General features: G+C 40.3%; 2 protein-coding genes across 2 annotated transcripts; both read left to right on the forward strand.

Moving 5' to 3' along the window:
* The first annotated feature begins 983 nt into the window (after positions 1-983).
* Positions 984-2,583, forward strand: foxl2l (forkhead box L2-like). The gene has a single exon (XM_084015774.1). It carries the CDS (start codon positions 1,291-1,293, stop codon positions 2,071-2,073), a length of 783 nt encoding a protein of 260 aa, XP_083871900.1. The 5' UTR covers positions 984-1,290; the 3' UTR covers positions 2,074-2,583.
* A 933-nt stretch (positions 2,584-3,516) lies between these two features.
* tmem201 (transmembrane protein 201) lies at positions 3,517-17,842 on the forward strand. The gene is made up of 11 exons (XM_084016159.1): positions 3,517-3,739; positions 4,833-4,953; positions 5,082-5,270; positions 5,370-5,549; positions 6,275-6,639; positions 6,739-6,939; positions 10,626-10,846; positions 12,070-12,132; positions 12,220-12,510; positions 13,196-13,324; positions 15,589-17,842. The coding sequence occupies exons 1-11, from the start codon at positions 3,630-3,632 to the stop codon at positions 15,684-15,686; spliced, it is 1,968 nt and encodes a 655-aa protein (XP_083872285.1). The 5' UTR covers positions 3,517-3,629; the 3' UTR covers positions 15,687-17,842.
* The last annotated feature ends 1,799 nt before the right edge of the window (positions 17,843-19,641 follow it).

Here is a 19,641-nt window from a genome sequence, read left to right on the forward strand (position 1 = left end):
TGACATGAGTCATGGCCTCCTCAATAATGTATTGTACTGAACTTTCTTCAAAAAAAATAATATCAAGACATTATCTGAGTCTTAATAAGTTGCCAATACTTGTATCATTTAAGACAAGCACTTTGTAACTACAAATAATACCCTCAGTGATAACAATGGCCAACCCAAAAAGCCCTCTAATCCCTGCCAAAGACGTAGTTCCACTTGCTCAGTCTCTGAGATCTGTGTTGTCCTATCAGTTGAGGGGAGACAGACTGTCTGGTGAGAGCAGCTGATTATTATCTCCCATCCTCAGCAGACAGACAGGCTTGCTGTTCATGCCTCACTGTATGTGGGTGGCATGCTGCTGCACTGATACCTGCAGGTCTCACTGCTTCTCTGTAACATCAGTGCTGGAAATACCCAAATATCCCGTGGTCTGAGCTGACACAATGTGTAACAAAAAAAAAAATAGGAAACAAGCTCATGTGCAGTGGTTGTACTTAACTTGAGTATTTACAGGAATGACTGACATTCACCCATTCATACACACATATTCACACACCAACGGCGGAGTCAACCACGCAGCCAGTTCGTTAGGAGCAATTGGGGTGAGGTGTCTTGCTCAGGGACACTAGGCACTCAGCTAGGAGGAGCCGGGGATCAAACCGGCAATCTTGCGGTTGTCAGCCAAACGCTTTTGAGCTAAATCCCCCTTTGGTCATACATGTTTTAACAGTTGTGTTTTTTTTAATCTTCTGTCAAAATCAGTTAAAAAAATGTTTTTACTTTGTAACCGATACTTTTGTTAGTGTGTTGTATATCTTATCAACCCTTATGTCTTTTGTTTTTTCATTCATTGTATGTTTCAGGAATATGAATATGGAATATGTTGATAATCATAGCTCCTATGTATATAATAACTGACCACAATGTATATATATATATATATATATATATGTGTGTGTCTGTGTGTCTGTGTGTGTGTCTGTGTGTGTACTGTATGTACACCGTGTGAAACGACATTGGGGCACTTTGAAATGGGTCACATGGCTCTTTGATCGCCGCGCACCAAAGTGGGAACAGCGTCCGTAGACTGAAAACACGGTCCTGTGACCCCCGCTTCAACCCAAACACACGTGCAGGTGTCGCGTAGAGGCGCAGAAACAGTGAGACAAACCCGGCGAGATGAAAGAGGGCGATAAATGCTGCCCTCTCTACCTGTGGGAGGAGTGTGTGCACCTGCGCTGCCTGCCTCGCCGAGACGCTGCAGATTGCAGGACGCGCACACTGAGCCGACACACCTGAGCCATGGACGCAGAGAAGAAACCCGCCGCCGACGAAGGAGCGCTGCTCCTGGACATCAGCTCCGGCTCGCCCCCGGAGGAGGAGAGCGGCCCGCCGGAGAAGCCGCCGTTCTCCTACGTGGCTCTCATCGCCATGGCCATCAAGGACAGCCGCGACAAGAGGCAGACGCTCAGCGGGATATACGACTACATCGTCTCCAAGTTCCCGTACTACGAGAAGAACAAGAAGGGCTGGCAGAATAGCATAAGACACAACCTGTCGCTCAACGAATGCTTCACCAAGATGCCCCGAGACAACGGCGGGGACCGGAAGGGCAACTACTGGACGCTGGACCCCGCGTTCGAGGACATGTTTGACAAGGGGAACTACCGGCGGCGGAGGAGGGTGAGGAGACCCTACAGACCCCCGAGCGCGCCCTACCGGACCGGGAACCCCCTGGACTATCCCGAGCCGCTCTACCTGCAGCCTCACGTGAGCGCCTCCTGGAGTCTGTCTCAGCCGTCCGGATACCTGGCGCCCCCGGTCATCACCGGGAACACCTGCGGCATGTCCCTCAGCGGCCCGGTGACCTCGTACTGCTCGCCCCCCCACTTCCATCACCCGCCCTACGGCGCGTACCACCGCCATGCACCCGTGCTGGTGCCCCACAACGGGTGTCAGTACGGCGGGGTGACACCGCCGATGAGCCCCGGCGGAGGAACCGTGTCGGTGGCGTGCACCTACCAGCAGCTCAGCGTCTACGGGGGACAAACGGAGCTGCCACTCAGTTATTCCTTCGACCAGTAGGGCTTCGAGTTCTTCTCACCGTCGGCAGCCAAGTTCACTGACTCAACGTTCATCTCTTTCACCGGTTCAGTCGGGCTGTCATCCGTCTGTAAAGTAACCTGGATTGTTCGGTAGCTTGCCGAGGTGTACATTTGTTTATTAACTGTTTAATAAGTTGTTGGTTATGTTTATTGATGTGTTGCAGTTTGAAATGCCAAGGAGTTGTGTACATTTTGCAGGAAAGCAGTTGATTTTTATTTCTCAGACTTATTTTGTGCCTATTTTGTTGGATCAAATTAACTCGTACTTTATTTTTTTTTATACATTGTCATTATTTTTCTTTTTTTAAGTATGCCTATACATCTGTTACTATGTTATTTATTTATTTTCTCTGGTTTGATCCAATTCTCCGTGCTGCTATGCAACAGTTGGTGACACCGAAGCACTGATCTGATTTCCTATTCGATTGTGAATGTTTACTCGATGTAAAACACATCATGTTTGTTCAAATAAAGTTATTTTTGGATCAAATACCCTCATCGATTGACTTACTCCTCTACTGTATTATTTGTGTTATATTCATTCATTCTAATAGGCGGTACAATAAATAGGAAAGTTTACAGGTTTCAAAGGTGATTTTCTGTTAATTGATGCATGGAACAGTTCACTCAAAACAAGCTTTGTTAAAATGATTACAATAACTGTCCTCAAAAAGAACCTCTTGCCAGAAGTACAGATCTTCTACTGAAATACTAAAATACAATACTAAAATTAATGCATTGAAAATTGATATTTTGTATAATAATATTTACATTATTATTAGCCTATTAATGAATAGTTTAATGCTAATTTTGGTTCAATTTTTAAAAATCTTATTTTAACCTAATCATACATTTTGCTTGTATATTATATTTATTGTTATATTATAACTCTGAATCTGCAAAGGAATGCATAACTAACGTAAAGCATATCGAGTAAAATGTACAATATTGGATTCTGTATTAAAGTGCAGTAGCATATAGATTCACTAAGCAAATACCTGAGTAAATGTACTTAGTTACTTTCCACCAGTGGCCATGACATTTGATATCTGGCATGGGAGATGATAGGAAGGCAGAATATAAATTGGAAGACAGATGTTATTTGTTTAGAATCGTAATGTATCAGATGTTTAAACCTTGAGAGGTGAATTATGACAGAAACACACATTCCAACACTCTCACACTCCCCGTCAACAACACTACGCGGTGCTTAGAATGGACACTACAGCGTGTTTTATTTCTAATAATTACATGTTAAAATACATTAGACCACCTAAATCACTCATGGTGTGGTAAAAGCCGTTTGATCAGTGTAACAGTCGTTTTAATGAACGGTACAGTCCCCATAAGGAACGAATGACACATGTTGGGACGCGTCCAGCCAGCTACGCACGTTCCGTTTCCGTTTCATGGGCGTGAACAAAAGGAGCGGATCGCTGCCGCGTGCGCCCTGGCGCCGTGTTTTTGCGATACCAAACACTAACGTTACGTTTTTATCGCGTTTTTTGTGAGCTCGTCTCGCAAATTCCGGTGGAAATGGAGTCGTTGAGACAACTTGTGTCGGAGTACCCCGAGATAATGTACAGCGGAGTCGGAGCTACGGCGTCCGTCGCCGTCGGAGCGCTGGTATACAAAATCGCCACCAGGTAACGGCAACTTCGAGGTTTAGCGTGTGTTTTTCACCTACATTCACGCCATTCCCAGTGCGACTCTGACGAATGGCGTGTTTTTTAAAAATATGACTGTTAAACTTATAACGATGCCGACAAAATGTCAAAATACGTTCCCTATTTCCCGCGAACTGTCTCCGGCAATTGTCCCCGCTAGCCTGGGCGCTAACTTTGCTAGCTGTGATGCTAACTAACTTAAATCCGGATAGTTTCGTGACACTAAGAAATAGCAGGATTTTCAACATTTGAATGGACACATTTCTACGTTTTCCTCATCTTAAGAATCTGTTGTGTGCATACGTATAACCTGCTGATTCAATTGCTTACAACTAAATGACGTTATCAAATCAAAAGCTTTCTAGTTATTTGTGCTTCGTTTTAAGAAGCAAACCACTAACGTGCTTCTGTTTTAAAGCCACAGCACTTTGTAATAATTTGCCTGTTGATATAAGATCCATTCTATTACTTGGTATGTTCAAGTATACCCTGTCTTCGTACTTTTGAGAAGGATTTTTTAAACCGTATGTTCGTGTCTCATATGTATACGTGGTTGTATCTAGTCTCCCACTCTCGTGCTACTTTTGATCACCATATGGTTATAATGTTTTCATAAATGAATGAATGTATGTGGATTATCTTTTTGTTGTGTGGTTGCATGTTGCCTTATTTATTTCTCATATCATTTCTCTTGTCACTCATCTATTATTGGCAGTGATTGTGGGACCCCTTTGAAAACGAGATGGTTTCTCAAAGGGTTTTATCCAAATAAATATACTTGTACAGACACTTTTTTTTTTTAGTCAATGCATTTCCAAAGTAACGCCAGGGTTTCCCAAACTGTTGCACATTAACATCCTCCAAACAGATTGACATGATATTTCACTGTGTACTTTACTTACTCAGTCTATAAGGCATATAGTGCCTCTTTGATGTATTAGTGATACTTGGGGAGCTTCCGGATCCACCTCGAGAAACCTTGTAGTCTCCGGATCCCGCTGTGAGAAACACTGTTGTGATTAACGGTATCGTGTTGCATCATGTAAGAAATCCACCTCTTATTTATTTACAGAAAGAAGCCGACCCATGCAGATGTGAACTGCTGGTTCTGTAACCAGAACTCTGTGGTGCCCTTTGGGAACAGGAACTGCTGGGACTGTCCCAACTGTGATCAATACAACGGCTTCCAGGAGGTACGTTTCAAAAGAACATGACACCTATGAATTGATCTCTTAGCATGTCAGAAAATTATTATAATTTTTTTGCCAGTGCTGCAAAATCTGTTTTTTAAATACTATTGTTTTTGTTGATCTGTCCTCAGAATGGGGATTACAACAAACCCATCCCAGCTCAGTACATGGAGCATCTCAACCACGGAGTGTCTGGTAGCCTTCCCTCGGCAACCAGCATGCAGCAGGGGGTCAACACTCAGATGCTCTTATGCAGAAAGTGCAATAAGAACCAGACTGTAGTGGTAAAGCAGTTGGCCTCATTTGTCCCACGTGATGATGTAAGTACTTTGTTCCTTTTCTATTTACTACAACACTTATATTGTTACCTTGACGCCTGTAAACACTACATTCATATATATATATTTTCATCTTTGTAGGAGAACTACGATGAGGAAATTGAGGCTTACAAGCACCACCTGGAGCAGACCTATAAGTTATGTAGGCCATGTCAGACAGTTGTAGAATACTACATAAAATATCAAAACCGTCAACTTCGAATGGTGCTGCTAAACCACCCTGTACGGCGCAGCGGAGAACCGGACAAGAGCGTCATAAAGGTCAGTGCAAACAAAAGTCTTAAACGGCAGACACCTGGAGGAAAATACAGTATGTGAATGAGCTAAAGAATTTACATGAAACACAATGAGACTTAATAACATGATCATTAGCCAAGAAGTAACAGTTTGTCACCCAATCAATCCATACCAATTAATTATATGTATATAAATTGTACATTCTGTCTGTCAGATAATTTAATTTGTCCATCACTGTTGCTCAGTAGACAATGTGAATGCAAACTCTTTATCTACTCATTGAGATGATGATGATGATAAATAAAAGGTATGCCAACAGATTACATCATAAGAAAGATATCATCACATTTTAAATTTTGTACCTGACCTAATCAAGGGTTTATTTATTTTCTCCAAACTTTGCATTTCCAAAGTTTTCACTCAAGCTTGGTAAACAGAATGTTGTATGATGTTCTGGTTAAAAAGCTGGTTGTTGTTGGAACTTTCTCTCAGGGCGGTTTGTTTATTTTGGTACTACATGCTTTGATTAAATATGTATATCATGCAGGAGTGGTTGGGCTTTTCTTCTGCCACACTAGGAGTAATTACAGTCCTAAATACTTAGTTTTTTTTTGTTGGTTTTTTGTGACATCTCATATCCATATGAATGTTTATATCGATATGAAATGTCTATATTTATATATATATATTCATCCATATGTAATGAAAATGTGAGTATTCACATTGAAAACATCTTTTCTCTCCCACAGAGCTCCTATCCTGTGTCTTCTCCCTCTGGAGTCATACTGTTTCGGACCCTCGCCTTCCTGATATGTACTTTCCTAGTGGCTACATCTTTGTCTGACTTCCCATACCAGCCTACTTTACTTAGTGGCCCACAGGCATTAAGTGGTGGAATCATTCCTCCAAAGCCCAAACCCCACAATGAATCCACCCCAAACAATGGAAGCAATGGAGCCGTGCCTGTGTGGCAGGGTCTCCTGGAGCTGGTCCCTGACGATGTTCTTGAAAATGCCAAGCTGGTGTGGCAGCATGGAAAGGACAACCAGCTGGCTGTCGTCTCTGTTGGCCTGTTGACTTGTCTCACTGCTATCTTCTTAGCAGGACCTGTGAGGTGAGCACTCACTGCCTCTTTATTTGCCTTTTTGTAAAAAAAAAAAAAAAGTTTACTTGAAGCAAAAACAAGCTTGCTTACATGTCACTGCATTTTCAGGTTGAGGAGAATTGATGCCGTGGCCTCGGTCCTCTGGTTCCTCATCCTGTGTTTCTATCTGGCTGAGGACTTTGTGACGGATGCCTCGGGCTGGATGGATATAGCCAAGCTCAGCGCCGTCTCCCTCTGTTGTCTAGTCAGCTTTGCCGCTGCTGTGGCAACTCGCAAACCGCTGGGTCCCAGAAGAGCCAGATATCGAAGGTCAGAATCCCAGCAGTAATGTTCAAATTACGTTTGAGACATTGTTAAGACTCCTCTTTCCATGAAAAGTTGGTGTTCATTAGAACCAGTTCAAAACACAATCTATTATCTATAATGTTTTAAAACCGAACAAAGAACAAGCTGTTTTTAATTTAATTTTTAACTGGCAACCCTCCTCTTTTACTGCTGTGTGCGAATGGCTGAGGTTGTGACATGAATGGCAAACTTGAAGTATAGGATTGTGTGTGTGTGGCCCATGATAGGATACACTAATGCTCCTTGCTAAATCAAATCAAAACCAGGTCTTCAAGCACACAGTCTACACGGTTGTCTGCTGTGTGTAGGTTTACATTGATTCAGCAATTAATACAATTGTATGACACAAACAGCTCACTATTCTTAATCCCTCTATTTTAATTAATTGATATGTTTATTTTTTTGCTGTTTTATGAGGGAAACTCACACGAGCCTTTCAGGAATCATGTAATTAAAAAATGAATGAGAAACACTAATACCGTATTACCAGTTACCAACCTTCATGTGCCACAATTTCTCTCACATGCATCTTGTTTATTAATCTATAACTAATTACTTTGATGACTCCTTATTAACTGTAACACATGTGTGATGGACTGACTATACTTTTAATGTAAAAATCCCACTATGTTGGCAAACCTGTTGAAAATAATTTATTAACTACAGCTCATTGCATGATTACTAGAGAAGACGGCTGGCCAGATTCAAGTTGTTTTTTTTTTTTAATTTTTATTAGAACATCTCTTTTGTATCGTGCCAAATCATCTACAATTTTGTAACAATGAACAACCTTGGATATTTCCAAAATGTGCTCCATCGTGAGTCCTTTGGGGCCCCTATTTATTTATAACTGATTTCTGAAAGGAATCTCTTGGGAATACAACATCAAAAACATTATGAAAAAAGATCAAGTCTTAGAGCTAGCGATTTTTCCATGCTATAGATCTTGGTTAGTGAAGTCTTCTTGCTTTTTATCTTTTTTTTGTGATGTTATAACATATGAGGTTCATGTGCATATTATTTAAAAATTGAAACTCATTACTACCTGGGAAAAGCTAGTTAATCAATATTTTCCCCAAATTCTGTTAGTAGTCAAAAGGTCAGGCTGTTTGCTGCTCTTCTCCCGTCCCCATTGTTGTGAACTTAGAGTCATTGTGATTTCCTTTTGAATTATATTTCAATTTCCTCAGCCTTATATTAAGCTGTAAACCAACAATGCCTGCAAAACATTTTTGCATTGTTTACTTGTATTTGACGGATTTTGTTAAACTCTGCTGTGCTGAAAGCTGATGCTTAAAATCAGTGCAATCAATTTGTTTGAGGTGATTCTACCTAAGTAGAAGTTTCTGACAGACTTGTGTCAGTGCTGGAACATGTAAACATTATGAAGTGCTCACCTCTGCAACTGAAAATGGTCAATGGCGGCGAAATATTTTCAAGTGTAAAGTAAAACTGCAAGCAGAAAGCAAGTGAATCAAAGTAATTGAAATCCGTCGAAACAATATAGATAATAGATGAGTTTTGTAAGGTTTTGTCGTGACTTCGCCAAGAGACATTACAGACTACACATCGGTCCCCGACCAATCATCGCTGGTCGTCTTTCACGGCGTGTGATGTCATACCTACTCATCGGGCGCCCAAGTACCTCTGCTATTTCTAGCCAGCTTTTTTCCCTCCTCAATCTGTTGTGATAGTCCCCCGAGGAAACATCAAAGAGGCAGGGGTGTTGTTGCTCTTGTGTAGTCTGAACCAGACATTGGTCTCAAGTGAGATATTGGACAGTATTCTCTTTTTTATTTCATGTTGTTTTTCAATAAAGCAAGAAGAAAGTAAACATGGCATTTCCATATGCAGCTAAAAATAAGACATACTTACCTATTGCTTCTCTTGATCACTTCCAGTAATACTGAACATTCAAACAGGTTCATGTATTAAAAACACTGATGGCCACACTAGTTGCATGCGCTAACATTTCACCTCTCACGTGTTATTTCCATTGACCTGTTTTTGTTTGACTTTATTGTAAAATGTTTATTTGACAGTAATGTGAAAAACGGATAGCTGTAGAATGTGTTTATAGATTGTATTTAGTAGGTCGAACACTAAATTGCATGTTGTGCCGTCCCGTAGTTGCACTTATTTTCTCAAATCCGCGCCTTTTTAGGTGGTGTAGTTTCAAAGCTTTAAATTGTGAATTTTTGCAACACAAGTGCTGCCAAATATAAGAGTTTAAAGGTACTTTGCTCATAACCTATGGAGTAATTCACTATCTTTGAAACTGTGCTTTTACTTTCCTGCCTCTTTAAAATCTATATTGCAATGCTATATGTTGCTGAGAGGGTGTTTTGTAGTGTTTTAACAGTGATAACTATTGATTTGACGTGCCATAGCATCTATCAGTATTTACCCAGAGTTACTTTTTTACCTTTGCATGTTATGCCATGATATATACATAATATCGAGCCCGAGTATTTGGCCGTTTTGATGAAAATAAGCTGTATGACTGTTAATTCATGTGTCAAGCCTTTAGCTCTAGAATCACTACATCCAAATGTTTCCGTTATTACGTAATTTTAGCATTATGCCATTACCACAGGCATATTTTGTGGTATTTTTTTACTAATGCCGTTGTGAATGTCAAAGTTTTTACTGCACTGTTTACTATGGATATGTAGTTGGCACAATTGTGACACCTAAATGTATTAGTTTTGTGTGTGTGTGTGTGTGTGTGTGTGTGTGTGCGCGCGCGCGTGTGTGTGTGTTGCAGAAACACTAAAAAAAGGTTATGTACTTAAGATGATTAAAGCAATAATTTGCTCTTGCAAGCTATAGCGTAAATATGCTAATGAACTACATCTCAATTTGATAATGTGTGTAGCCTCAGAAATGGAGTGCCGTCCATGCTAAAGAAGGTTTCCTGCAACATGCATACAGGGCCCAATGAAACGTACGCGTATTTGGGGCTCAAATTCTGAAACTGGGTGTCTTTCTTTTAATGTCTGGCTCCTATTTGACAACTTTGTAGGAATCCTCACTGTACATGGGATGTAATAAACAGCTGTTGAAAGGATCTGCCTTCTCTGTTTGTTTTCAACACCAACCACTGTATGTTTCTCTTCAGTTTAAAAAAAAAAAAGAAGAAAATAAGCTATATTACACAGCACCAGAGTCAAAGGAAAATGTCGCCTTAATATTCGCCTATACTGCTGTGATTGCGTATAACCTGTCAGGGCCACTGGCTGTCTGTTGTGGAAATGTGAGAGCTTTTGTTCTGTTGGCGCTTTCAGCTGCTGCGAGTCGTCTGACAGCTGCAGCAGCTTTTCAGTGACATTAATAAAGTGCTCACATTAAACGTGTGGTAGACTGTTTGTGTATCGATTTTTGTTATGTTCATATTTTAATGTCAAGTATGTTGTATATTGACATTGGTGTGGAACATTTGAAGGCTACTTTCTCTACATGAAAAAACACAAAATGAACAGTCCTTGAAAGTGTCCTTAAAGCCCTATTTGTAATGCTCTTTGTGGAGGAGTGGTACCATTTATTTGCATTATGTAAATTGTGCTTTCTCTGTAGTATTAAATCATCTTGACAGTTTTGTTATAATTTTGATTTGGTTAGTAGACCGCTGCATTGCTCTTGTGTTGCAGATTCCTTGCAGGCAGCTCTGCAGTCCCCCCTTTCAGCAGCCAGCCTTCTTTTCTCTCCCCGGACCTGGCAGAGTCCTTCGTCCCGACACCACCACCCAACATCTTCAAGCTGATCAACCGTCAACAGAGTCCTCGCGAACGCAAGGCCTCCCCCTCCTCTCTGCCTGGGCGCCTCAGCAGAGCCCTCTGCCTCGGCACCATGCCTTCCCTCACCAGGACAGGTAACATTCATATGATTTTATTTGATTGAGTCCACAATGGCAATTAATCATCAGATACTGGCAGATCTCTTTACACCTTTTTTGCATAAAAACATGACTGATGTGATTTAGATTAAGTGCATTGTCATTTGTTTTCTTATACCTAAAAAAACAAAACATAAATCACTGAAGATAATTGATAGGGTAGCACAAAGCCCTTTTGAAGTAAGTGGTTACTCCCTTTATCAGGAGCAGATGGGAATATTTGACCCACTTCTATCTTCAGTTCTTGTTGCATGGGTTCCCATAGCTGCTCAGACACGTTTGATCATGAGTTGCTCCTCGCTATGTGCTTCCTTGCATACAGCCAAGATCTGATACGATTCAGTAGCTTTACTTTTAGTTTCTGCTGCTTGGCATACTATTGTGTCATGCCATTATTTCCAAACGTGCTAGAGACTCACTGTTTTCTAGAAAAGATGAATGATTGATGATGGTGGTGTGAATGATTGGTGTTTCTAAGGAAAGATGAAGTTACTCACTGGATGGTTTATGCCAACTTTTTTTTTTTTAACAACATTTTACAGTTCAACTTAAATGTGTCGGTGCCATCTGGAGGGCAAACTACATAATGGACAAATGTTTCTTACTGACCTCAGACATATCTCAGGCAGTTTCAGATTTTAAAGCTTCATGTGGAGTTGAAATGACTAGTCAATTAATCATTTTGTTTGACAGAAACTTAATCAGCCATTATTTTGCTAAGTATTCTTTTGAGCAAAAATACCTAACATTCCCTAGTTCTAGCTTCTCAGTTGTGATGATCTGCAGCTTGTCTTTGTGTTAAGTGATATTAAAGTGAATATCCTTGGATTTTGGTCTGTCGGCCAGACAAAAGGGCTATGGGGGGAAAAACGGCATAATTGCCATTTTTCACCATTTTGACCCTCTTTAGACGAGTAATTAATGAACATTAATTCCAGATTAACCAGTAATGAAAATAGATAGTTGCAGGCTGAGCTGCAATTATTATTTTTCTCACTAGGGGGCTAAAATGAATAAAAAACAACCTGACATACAACGCCACTAAAATGTTGTGGTCTGAAATGTTGGCATGAAGTTACTTACGGTTAGATTTTTCAGACACAAAACACAATCTTTTATTTGAATTTGTGCAGATTTAAGGAAAGCCCTGGTTCATGGTTGTATGATTGGAGTGTTTGTATTGATTTCTTTATTTTCAGATTCTGGTTACCTGTTTAGTGGAAGCAGACCAGCCTCACAATACAAAGACTCCCCGCCCTCAGGTATTAAGTGTTTTTGTGATCTCCACTCAACCCTAAATACCCTTTCAGAGTAAGTGATTGACATTTTCCCCTGCTTCTTTGGCACAGACTACTTTTCACTGATGTCTGGGAGCCGCCCATCATCCCCGGGCCCCTCTCCAACTCCATCAGTAGCTGGGTCAGTTACATCCAGTTCAGGTTCTGCCAGACAAAGGCGACCCCTTATCAGCCCTGCTCGCCTCAACATCAGTGGTCGGAAACTCCGGCTTTTCTCAACAGAGCCAGAACCCCCGCTGATGTCCCCCTCTGTGTCTCCGTCACATTTCCATGTAAAGTCTGCCTCCTCCATTTACAGTGGCTGCTTTTCACCCGACGTATCTCCCTTCCAAAGTCAAAATGGTAAGTACATCTACCTCGGTGTCATTCACAATATTACCACCAGATGGCAATTAATCTCAAATCATGGATTTATTTATTGGTTTATTTAAGACTGGGACAGTGAACAATACCTGTATTACATCAGGTATGCTAATTGTAATCTCTTGTCCCTTGACATGAGTTTAATATAACAAAATAATGATAAATCCATATGAATAAATAAATCTGTAGGACATCAGACCTTAATGCCAACATGACTGTTTTCAATCATTTTTTAACATTAGTTTTTAACTGACTTAAGCTAACATGCTCTCTTATTCTCTGCTTTGTTGCTGTAATTGAGAGCCATTTGAGCACATATTTCTTTTAATTTTTGATAATATTGCAATAGTAGCAATAGAGTCCATTTTTGTGTCCTATGCTTTAAGAGCTCATTCTGGAAGACCTTGATGTGAGTGTTAAAGCCGTCAGCTATTTTCTCCATTGCTCTTACAAGTTGTAAAGCCACTTGCTGTTTGGTTTAGAATGGACATATATGACCATGTCCAGATACAAATGTATGTAGATGACATCAAATCATTGATATTGTTCTTAAGATGGACCCTACAGGTACTCCAACAGTGCTGCCCAACTGTAGACCAATGGCTGTTTGTTCTATTATAACTTTACGTTCATCAATATCTCTCCTGGTTCCATTGCTTTGTAGATCTGAGTTCTTTGTTGAGGGATGGCAGTGTGATCGAAGAGGAAGAGAAGCAAGGCAGCTCCTCTGAGTCCTCCGCATGCATGGTTGGCACTACTACACAGGTACCGGATTACACCCCTCCTCCAAAAGGTAAGCAATATGTCTACTTTAAACATGGCAGGGACATGGATGCTTTGTCCATGATCTACCACAAATAGCATTTAATTTTGGTTTCACGCCTGCCTGCCGTGCCTAACAGTGTTGTGACCTTAGGCCTTCTTAAAGTTGCTTAACATAGTAAAACCTGTGGTTGATGAACTGGTTTCCCCTCAGGTATACATTTAAAGCTCTCATTTGTCATAGTTTGTACTGTTAACACGGTGAGCTACGAGACGCTCAGGCGTCACCATGTAAATAGCTATTGAGGGGCAATCGAAATAACACAACAACAAAAAAATAACATCGTATTATGCACCTTTCAATGATGGCAGTCAACTCCTCCAAGTGTCATGAGTGCATCATGGGTCCAAGTTGAGGCCAAACAACCACCCGTGTGGGGAAACCTCTGGCAGATTGTCAAGTGTATTTAAAACGCCATGGCTTCCCACACTTGAAAAAGGAAGGATTCGACCAGACACAGGATTTCACTCGTCCTTCAATTTATTTGACCAGCTTTAAAAACCTTTAAACATACAGAAAATAAACATAGTAAATAAAGTTCAGTACTTTCCACCAAAGTACAACAAAAAACAACAAAGTACATTTAATTAGGCCAAGAGTGAGTATATTTTCAACCTACGTTCACCATCATTTCATTATATTAGCCCAGGTTAATACTGCATAAATTAGGGAAGTAAATAAACAAAAAGCCAGTTCGCCGTCACATGCGCTCGCACGCAGGCACACTTCCAGGCAGATCGCCGCAACACAGATTGACGGTCCAGGCACAGCCCTGTTCAAGGAGGTACTTCTCCTCTTTTCAGGAATATCATTCCAAGCTATAGGTGAACAGCTGTCATATTCTTGCAAGTGACTATTAAAGCCCAGTGCAAGGCCTCCTCTTGTATGGAGGAAACCGTCCATGGGTGGGAAAAAAACAACTTGTTGGGAGACTGCCCATTTTCTGGGTCTTGACACGTTGATGGATGAAGCTGCAAACCCAACTGTTGCTGCAACTATATTGAAACAGACAGCAAATGTCTCTCCTTTAGTAACTAGTCGTCCGTACTGTTGGATTTGCTCATAGGAATTCCTGACCAGATGCAAAGCAGTGTGACCCTTACCAGGGATGACCAGGGTTTTGTTACTTGTTACTGCAGCCTCAACTGTAGGGAGAATACTGTGTTCTTCAAATGTTTTGTGATGGAAGTTGTGGCATCTTGCTAGTAGATGGGGCTGTTTGTGTTTAGCGCCCTGCTTCTAGTATCTTCAACCTTCTTAGAGCACCCATCTGGTATCGGCCTGAAGGACTTCTCTGTTTCTCTTGATGGAATCTTGTCTCTTCTTGGAAGAAGCATCATCTTGACCAGAGAGGTTGAAACTTGGATCATTCCTGATGACCGCTAACAAAACCAACAAAGACAGTGAAAGGAGGAAAGGCAGTATGGGGTTAATGCCCTGTGCAGCATCAAAGTTAGCAAGAATTAAATGTCCTTAATTCTATGCCCCTCATTGAATTTAGAAAGGTTCAACGCCAAGCTTTCTATCTCTGCTTGGCCGATTAGCTGCAGAGCAGTTGTAACAAGCTCTCGCCAAGCAAAGTAGCTGACAAGATCGGTCATAGTCAAATTGTCGTTGCTGCTTCAGCCCTGGTCATTTCTGCAGCAGTCCAAGTGCAAACCTCCTCTTCCATAGTGCCTGGGATGGAGGTTGTACTGTTATGAGGACTACTGAGGGCTGACTGCAGTGTTGACACCAAAGGTTCTCCTTTGCGTTGCAGCCATCATTTCACTGTACTGTCCTTTTATGCATGAGCTGTGTACTTGATGGACACATTTCTTCCACCAAGACTCCATAGAGGGTGTTTCTTTGTGTACACAGGTTTGTGTGTAAGGAAAAGATGAAACTGGAAATGAATACACCAAATAATACAATTTCATAAACCGTCCCCTGGTTATTGAAAAGAAATCTAGCTAATGCTAGTCTTAAACCTGACCACACTTGCAAGGAAAAGCCTCCGGGTGGTGCTGTAACAACTGTCAAACTATAACTGTAACTATAACAAAACAACTGGTCTCAAATGACAAGTCATGATCTTATCCACATGCACCTAAATTAAAACTAGCTGAGACCTGTATCAGTCTAAAATGTATTGCCTGACTGTAAAACATTGACAGAAAATGGAAAAACCACATTCATGATGCATAGTAAAAATATAATTATGAATTAATTTGTTTTCACTCTGACTTCTGCAGGTGTTATTAAGCGTCTTATATGGCCGGGGCTTTTATTGGCGAGCCTGACATCCAACCTGGTTTTCGCCTGCTTCTACACGTACCACAACTGGAGGTGAACTGTTGACGGGTCTGCTGCTATTCTCTCGTGATCTGCACGGAGCCAGTCGGCTTCTAGCCTTTGACAACCCAGTCTTATCTGTGGACCTGGAGGTTATTTGGCAAAACCAGAAAACATCAGATTCCTGCCAGCTACTCATTGTTTGCTGGCGCTTAGGGGAATACAGATGTCAGATTTTTAAGCTGCTTATCTCCCATTTGATTGGAGTTACCAGAAAACTGTGTGGCGAAATCAAATAGCACGCCTTTGAATGAAATTAAGGACTGCTTGTATTTTCTTTTCTTTTTTTTCCCCCATGATCTGGCCATGTTTTGTCTTTTGGTTTGTCACCACTCCTCTTACATACATGCAGGTGCATGTGTAGTTCTTGCACTGATGCTGTGAAATGTGCAATAGACATGCACTGTTCAGTTGATAATGCTTGGAGATAGAGGGTCATGTCTTGCATATACTAGTTGTGATGAGGTGATACCTCTCCAACTGAATAACGTTCATGGCTCTCTACAGTAGCCAAAAATCATCATTTAACAGCATGTTGCGTTTATGGCATATAGTTGGATTTGCAGTTCTGAAATTTGTACAAATTCTCACTTTGTAGTGTAATAATTTCACAACACTGCTGTTTGCCATTGTGTTTTTGTGTATGTTCATCTGGGAAAGAGTAGTGTCGAACTCTATTCTATTGTTGTTTTGTAAAACCAGTGGTGGCCAACATTTTTAATATCGTGGTCATTTATATCTGATACCAAGGTGACGTCACAATCATTCACTACATAAATGTTTCTTTTTCCGTTGACTCTAGATATCCTGTTCACAGGCTAGCTTTTAAGGGGCAAAACTCTGAAGGTCAAGTGCAATGTACGGGGAAAAAAATCACCTTTATATGATGTTTGCATAAAAATGGCATAGATTCAGATAGAAGTTTTACTCCCAATTAAGCTGTGAACTAATTTATACAGAACATTTTCTTAGAACTTGTCATCAAACACCTACATGCATTTGCACTCGTTTTATTCTGAATTGTATGTCCGCTTTTTGTGGTCTGTTGTATTCTATTATTTTTGGTTACTGTGTGTGTATGTTGACCATGACTTACAAAGAGTTGTACATTTTGTTTGTGTGTAAGATGTCGATAAAGTTAGCTTATGCTGCTTCCCATGTAAAAGTGTCAGGCCTGGGTCTTTATTTTCACTTGAAAAGTATTGTATTCTTGAACGACCGGCCGTGCACTTGATTTTTGACAGGAATTATTTGTCGTCTTTGAAGACGTAGTTTTTTTTTTTTTTTTTTTTTTTTTCCAGTCACTTAATGCCAATTTGAATTTGTGGTCGTTAAAATTGTTTGTATAAAGGTGCGATCTTGACCCAAAAGTAATATTTAGAATATATTTAAATGTTTTTATTGGGTCTTCAAACATTAACACTCATCCTGGGTGGATAGAAGAAAGAAAGATGAATACTAAGGAAGTATCCAAAAATGATTTTTATGATCCAGTTAGTAGGAGTTTGCTTAAACACGAGTGAGATTGTGGAATGCAAAGTTATCCAACTATCTGCGAGAGACTTTGATCAAGTCTGTCACTTTCCTCAGGCCTTTTCTGGACAATAATTCATGAAACTAATGTAAAAATATTCTGAGAAAACTTGCTACTGAAAGATCTCTAATTGATTGGGAATTGTAGAAGACCATCTTTAGATATCGTTAGAATGATACTTTTTTAATGTGTTTTTTTTTCTAAGCTTTCAACCTACAAGTATACAGACTTGTACATTTGTACTCGATGTGTAACCTGGCGTATGTTCGTTTCCTAAGTCTTTGAAATGTGCATGTTGAAATGTAAATATTCTTTCAGACATTTTTTGAACTTTCCTAGATGAGACGAACATTTGTTTTCAGTTAAAGATCAAATTAATTTATTATTATTATTTTAGAGTGTAATGAAAGTGTATTGTGCTTTTTTCTCGGGACTTATGTCAAATCAAAGGTTGTCTGTTTTACACTCTTTACACCGGAAGTAAATATTTCGGTCCTCAATAACGGTTTTGACTCCACTGTGTTCAATGGTGCAAACGCATGTCTGAAACAACTGTTTGGTCTGTGTGAATGTAAGGAACGTTGTTTCATCTGCCCCGTACTTTTTAAATAAAGTGTCTGCTCTAATCCATGTGCACAGGTTTGTTCTTATTAGATCATGTGTGTAAACTTGTGAACATTTCCCCCAGCAGCATGTTTGTCTTCTATACAAGTTTGCATCTAAGCCTTGAGAAAAGTTGGACATCTAAAACGTTACCATAGCAACGATTTTACCCAGTTGATGAGGGAGCAACTCTAAGTGCATCGCTGACCAAACAGTCGAGGACAAAATAAAAGGCTTCTGCGCCTTTAGATAAGTAACACAATTACTAAGTTTTAAAAACTAAACTTTTGTCAGAGATTTGTGAGGACAAACGTCCTCCCCCACATGCCTGGAGTTTCTAAACTCGACACAGTTCTGTAGCAAACTTTTAGCTGGGAATTCTATCGGACTGCTATAAAATAAGCACACATGATTTTTTTTTTCTTGTTTTATTACTAAAACGTGACATCTGAATCAGACAGAATTAAATGTTTGGTGGCTGTGTTAGATAGCACTAACGTGTTAGTGGTATCTGGCTATTAACAAAATCCATGCAATGGTATTACATTTCCAGGTATTCTCCTAACTTATAGTTGAAATTCTGATTTCCTGTTATACTTCAGTTGTTAATCACAGTGATTTTTCTGATACAGTCGGTGTGGATTTATAGAACCAAACACCTGAGAATCAGCGCCTACGACTGCTCTGTCGAATGTCGTTTAGCTGACACTTGACTGCTCTTAGACCTCACTTCTCTCTTTGACCCGGTGGGCTGTGCTGATTAACCACCTCCTACATGTATTGAATGAAACAGACTGGTTTCCCTGCTACCCGACAGACGGAACTCTCCTCACAGCACACTTTCTTTTTCTTAAATCATGTTGCTGTCAACGTGGTATCATCAAGACCCTTGCATTGCCTCAAAAGTTGTAAGGCTGTTTTAATTTGAGTTAATTGGCTAATTTTTTTTCTCATCTTTGAATCTGACCATTGCTTTGATAAACAAGTTCAATTAGCAGTCAGGTCCGGTTTCCTCTAACTGAGAATTATTTTCAAGTCCATCCTTTTATATCATGATCAGAATAAATGCTTTACATTAAAATAAGAAAGGAAAAAATATTTTTTCAGTCTAATATTTTCTGGCTGCAGGGCCAGAACACTGCACATCCAGGAAGTCAACAGCCCCTTCTCAGTACCCCCACATCACTGTAGATAGCCTAGTCAGTAAATAGGTCGCACGTTTGAATGTTACATGACCAACCTATTTATGCCTTTACTCAGGGTAACTATATCTTAGATATTAAGTGTTTTTTTTCTGCACTGAAAAGGTTTGTTGCTGTATGTTAACATAACGCAGCTGGTGTCCAGTTAAGATGTGTTCATTAACAACAGTCTCACAGCATTTTGTCATGAACATCTACTGATTTGTGTACATGGGAAAAAAAATTCTCTTTTTTTTTGTTGGATCACAACTTTAAACCTAATGTATCGCAATTGGAAGTATCATTGTGGAAGACATTGCACTACAAAGTGAATGTTTAAGGCAACAAAACCACTAAGCGAGGTATAGAAACATGATAAGGCTTAAAGTTACCGTTTGGTTTAGGTAACAAGGTTCACTTAAGAACAGGCGGCGTCAAACACGGCTCTCCTGTGTTGATGTTGACTATTTCAGTTGTATTTAAATACTATAGTTACACCTGGAGTTTCATTCAAATTCCAGCACAAATGATGTGAACTTGCGTGACCCTCATGCATAGAATATTGTGGTTCCAGGTCCTGTCAAAGCAGACTTGAACCGTTTCGTCTGACACATCAGACTTGCTTACTGGTTTTA

This window comes from Eutrigla gurnardus (assembly GCF_963514095.1).
Source record: "Eutrigla gurnardus genome assembly, chromosome: 8".
Lineage (NCBI taxonomy): Eukaryota > Metazoa > Chordata > Actinopteri > Perciformes > Triglidae > Eutrigla > Eutrigla gurnardus.

Coding starts and splice junctions, on each gene's coding strand:
- foxl2l (XM_084015774.1), top strand. CDS start 1,291: ATGGACGCAGAGAAGAAACCCGCCGCCGACGAAGGAGCGCTGCTCCTG.
- tmem201 (XM_084016159.1), top strand. CDS start 3,630: ATGGAGTCGTTGAGACAACTTGTGTCGGAGTACCCCGAGATAATGTAC. Junction 12,133..12,219: donor CAAAGACTCCCCGCCCTCAG/GTATTAAGTGTT, acceptor TCTTTGGCACAG/ACTACTTTTCACTGATGTCT. Junction 13,325..15,588: donor TTACACCCCTCCTCCAAAAG/GTAAGCAATATG, acceptor TGACTTCTGCAG/GTGTTATTAAGCGTCTTATA.